Here is a 4,237-nt window from a genome sequence, read left to right as displayed (position 1 = left end):
CGCCGTGCGGTTTCCTTCAGTGGTTCTCGCAGAACCGCAGCTGCTCGCAGACCCGCATGCGAATGTTGGCGTTATCGAAGAGACTAACACGGAACCAGATTGAACAAAAAACCCTGATTCATTTCTTGCCCGGAGATCTGTGATCATGCAGAAAAGCTGCGAGTGACTGCAGACTCCAAACCCCCAGGGTCTGGAGCATCTCCTCTTGCAACTGGGAGGTTGGACATCGCAGCGTTCGAGGCATGTCTCTGGTCAGATGTTCGGGGCAAATTGGATGATGGTTATGGTTCCGGGATATGTTGATACCGTGTATTTATTCTTTCGTCCCCGTCAGTCAAACCAGGTCAGCCGTCAACCAACGTCGGCCGTCAAATCTACGCTTCCCGTTGAGGTGTGGCCAGTGAAAGTCTACAGTACGCCCAATACGCGCTCCACGCTTCCTGTTGATGTGGGTTAAGGATATTTGCAAAATTTAATTAACTTTCATCAATTAATAACCTTTCCAAAAGGAACAAAAGACGCATGTATGACAGGAAATCAAAAACGGCTGGCCCTGCGCCAGAAGATTTTCGGATACAATTACCACAGGCATGGAGGCCGAGCGAATCCGTAGAAACAGGCCTCCCACGGTAACACCAAAGTGACAAGGATAAGCGCATGCACTACACCGCCTTCGAGCTGGACAGCAATCGCAATGTTGTACGTACAACTCACCTGGTGAAGCAGAAATAGAATAGAAAAGTCGGGATCATTACAGGCCATAATCTCTGGGAACGTTGATATCGATGGTTTGGCAATTTCTCGACTATGGGAATCCTTGGGCTTTTTACTCTCGCCTTGATATCTCACCTCACATTCATTACCTCTCCTATGTTACTGCTACAGTCCCTCGTTCTGTTGAGGTATCCATGTACTTAAGACGCTGTTTTGGCTATCAATACCACCAAAACCTGGTCCTGTGTTTACTTTCTGGTCATCTAGTCGTAGTGTACCAAGATAAAAGAAAATGTTCAGATTAAAATGATCCGAGAAAAACAGAAGCAGAGAGACGAAATGAGGGGGAAGAGCAAACAAAACAAGACAAAATAAAGAAAGAGGCAAGCATCGTGATTTTGGACAATTCATATGGGATGCTCGACATGTGTCCATAGAACCTTCCAGAATTGAAACATGAGAATAACGCCAGGAATGACTATAAATAAATCCACCTGATGCAAGGCATTGGTGGATTTTCTATAGTACATGCGTCATTTTTTTGTCTCCCTCGTTGCAATGTTCAATAGTTTACGAAGTTAATCAATTCTGTACATACATTCCTACTGTACACATATATAGAAAGGATTCCTACCACAGATCCCATTTGTTGGGAAGCTGATAACCTTTGCACATGTTTTACAAACAGCATAGAAAGCCGCAACACAGGCAGAGCAAGGTTGGTTTCAATGCCAAGAGAGTGCCACCCACGCAGCGTGAAGGTCCTGCGGTGGTGGGGAACAAGAGAAGAGATATAATGCCAGTCGTCTCGCCCAAAAATAACACAGATTAACTTTTTGCCTGCAGCAACATGTCAGAAGATGGTCGATTCTATCTCCATCGCCAGTCAAAAAAGGGAGAGAAAGAGAGAAACGGTGGAAGAGCAAGGAATACTACAAAAGGTGGGATCCCGAAAGCTCAGGATGGATGGGAAGCAGAGTTGTTATGGTGTTCGCGAGAGAAGATAGTTTGCTAGGAGTTGGGTTGGTTTGGGTTAAGTCGAGACACAGCACCAGCCGCCCATTGGGCAAGCTACGCAAGGAAAACACTAGATCATTTCTGGTTAGTGTTAGCGGGACCTCTCGCCTGCACCTTTCCTGAGCATACATCTTGCTCAACTCCGGGAATGATGGGCCACCAGGTTCGAATTCCCCTCTTTAAGATTGCTCAGCCATGCATGATAGATGGAAAGTAAACAGGAACAACTCGCAGAGTTTGAACGTTCGTGATTTCCATCATCCAAGCCGCAATGTCGAAGCAGCAATGCCCGCCAGCATGCCGGGAAGCCAAAACAAGCTCAACCTATCACGCGGGGCCACAGCACGCGGAAGGTCACATGGGCACTCTGACCATAAGAGCCAGGGTTTTCTGCCCCGCCAAAGTTAGTTCCCCGCCGATGATAAGATGTCCAGCAGATTACATATCTGCTCAGAGATCATCAATTTACCTTCGGCTTCCGATTTGTATGTCTTTAGTCCAATACCAGGAATCTATGTCTCACTTTGTCAGAGATATTTCACCCTTCCGTCACTTTGAGGTAAAGAGCACGCAATATTTTTGTCAGAATAGGAAGACACTTAAAGCTAATGATGTTTGTTCTAAGTCCTGCATTCGATTCGACTCTTTTCTTTTCCTGCACCGCACTACCAGTCATGGCAACCCCTCCTCAAGACAGACACGCCGAATATGTTGACAAAGAGCGCCGAGAGGAATTTTTGAACTGGCTCAGCAAAGCAAGTTTTGTGCAAAGATATGACAACATTTATCATTGTGATGATACTGGACTTGCCAACCATGTGCGGTATCTACTTGAAAACGTTTATGACGAGGTATTGATTCACGAGTCACAGTTCAGAAAATAGTTAAATAACAAGTATTAGGGGTACAAGTTCTCAGCCTGGAGAGCCCGAGCATTATGCCATTTCACTAGCGCGCATGGCTTTGGGGAACTCATTGTTCTTTCTGGAACACCTCGAGTTGGGTCGGGACCTGTGCTTGAACTCGGTTCGATTAACAGCATCACAAACGATGATGCGGTTAGCCCACCAATTGAATGCGTTTACGTTGAAAATGCCAGGAGGAAAAAACAAATTAAGACTATACAGGATGGTGGAAAGAGCTGAATTGATTGTAGAAGCCATCCGCTTCTTGAATGTATTGAGAGTGGATTGATGTATTCTGCGGAATAGAATGTTGTATATTATCGGAATAAATTCTTGAACCCATTAGCTGCTCCATGCTTTGCGCATATCGTGTTGTATCAATCATTGGCACATGGGAAGCCATCAACTGCTGAGCTCCAGAGTCCTGAATGATTTGGCTCTCCATGCTTTGTGAATATCGTGTTGTATCAATCATTGGCACATGGGAAGTCATCAGTTGCTGTACTCCAGAGTCCTGAAGGCCCTCCATATCTTGGGAATGACTCTGGGAAGTCATCGGCTGCTCCCCCTTAGGATCGTGTGGTTGGAAAAAAGTGTAAGAGTTACCGAAGTTCGATATGTCCGCGGCGTTTGTCATAGAAACCAACTCGGTCATATCCTCTGGCTGGGGGGTTGTTGCGATGTCTTGCATCCGTGGTACTGAATCCTGTCCGGACACTGTACATTGTGCCATGTGGTCATCGACGATCGGGCGAGGGACTGCTAACTGAATTAGCCTAGGGACTTCATATAGAAGACTACTTTGTTCTGGCATTGTAACCCGCTGCTCCGATGCGATATACATGTCGCTTGACGTACCTTGAGGACACTCTCTCGTGGTATTTCGCACGCTCACTTCTCTCAACTGCTGCGAGCTAGGTGGATCGGATGTTGGCTGCGTCTGTTGCTGAAATTGTTGAAGCATTCGGGCAGCCTCTCGCTCTTCGAATGAGAGCTCCCTGGTGGGACTTAGTTGTCGACCATTGCACACCTGCTTTGAGAAAGAAGCATTGTGGCACTCATGAGCACCCGAGCCACTGGGACAGCTGTAAGTTGGGGATGTGCTGCGTCTGGTTTCTATTTGGTTTGAAATTCCTGTGTAGTTGGCAGACGTTAGCTGCGAAGGATTGTTGGTTGAAATGTGATCTAAAACATGTTAGGGTCCGCAGAGAAGTGAAGAGATCAGGCTTGAAATCTTACTTTTCGGGTGGAGAGTACCATCATCATCCCAGGTCACGTATTCTCTCACTATGTCTAATAGACTGCTCGGAGCTTCTCTAAGATTGGCATAGGTATAACTTGCGTTGCCGTAAGTCGTTATTCCATCAAGAATGAGTTTCGCTGATGAAATGCACTTTTTAGTCCTGCCTTTGTCGAAATATTTCTGTCGAAGCCAGTTGGTGAAAAACTGCCGCTGTTCATCATTTAAGTGATATTCACACCTAGCGATTTTGTTGGTTAATCGTCCATGTGAAGATGAGGTAAACTCACAAGTTGGGAAACTTCCTTGCCCAGTTCAAACACAATCACTGGGCAACTTCTTTCATCAACTTAATGTAGCC

The 4,237-nt window shown here is 46.0% G+C and overlaps 2 protein-coding genes across 2 annotated transcripts in view; both read right to left on the bottom strand.

Moving 5' to 3' along the window:
* Positions 1-334: 334 nt before the first annotated feature.
* HCAG_06831 (predicted protein) lies at positions 335-752 on the bottom strand (the record flags this gene model as incomplete). The annotated part of the gene is made up of 2 exons (XM_001539176.1): positions 335-440; positions 715-752. 2 exons carry the CDS (start codon positions 750-752, stop codon positions 335-337), a joined length of 144 nt encoding a protein of 47 aa, XP_001539226.1.
* A 2,098-nt stretch (positions 753-2,850) lies between these two features.
* The window catches only part of HCAG_06830 (predicted protein), a gene marked incomplete at both ends in the record, with an annotated part of 3,078 nt that continues 1,691 nt past the window's right edge, over positions 2,851-4,237 (bottom strand). The window contains 2 exons of the mRNA XM_001539175.1: positions 2,851-3,752; positions 3,876-4,117. Of these exons, the coding sequence (XP_001539225.1) occupies positions 2,851-3,752; positions 3,876-4,117 (1,144 nt within the window). The remainder of the gene's footprint in view (positions 3,753-3,875; positions 4,118-4,237) is intronic.

The sequence above is a fragment of the Histoplasma capsulatum genome, genomic scaffold, assembly GCF_000149585.1.
Source record: "Histoplasma capsulatum NAm1 scaffold_6 genomic scaffold, whole genome shotgun sequence".
In the NCBI taxonomy this organism is placed as follows: Eukaryota; Fungi; Ascomycota; class Eurotiomycetes; order Onygenales; family Ajellomycetaceae; genus Histoplasma; species Histoplasma mississippiense.
Note: the sequence above shows the minus strand (reverse complement) of the source record. Positions and strands in the feature narration are given on the sequence as shown.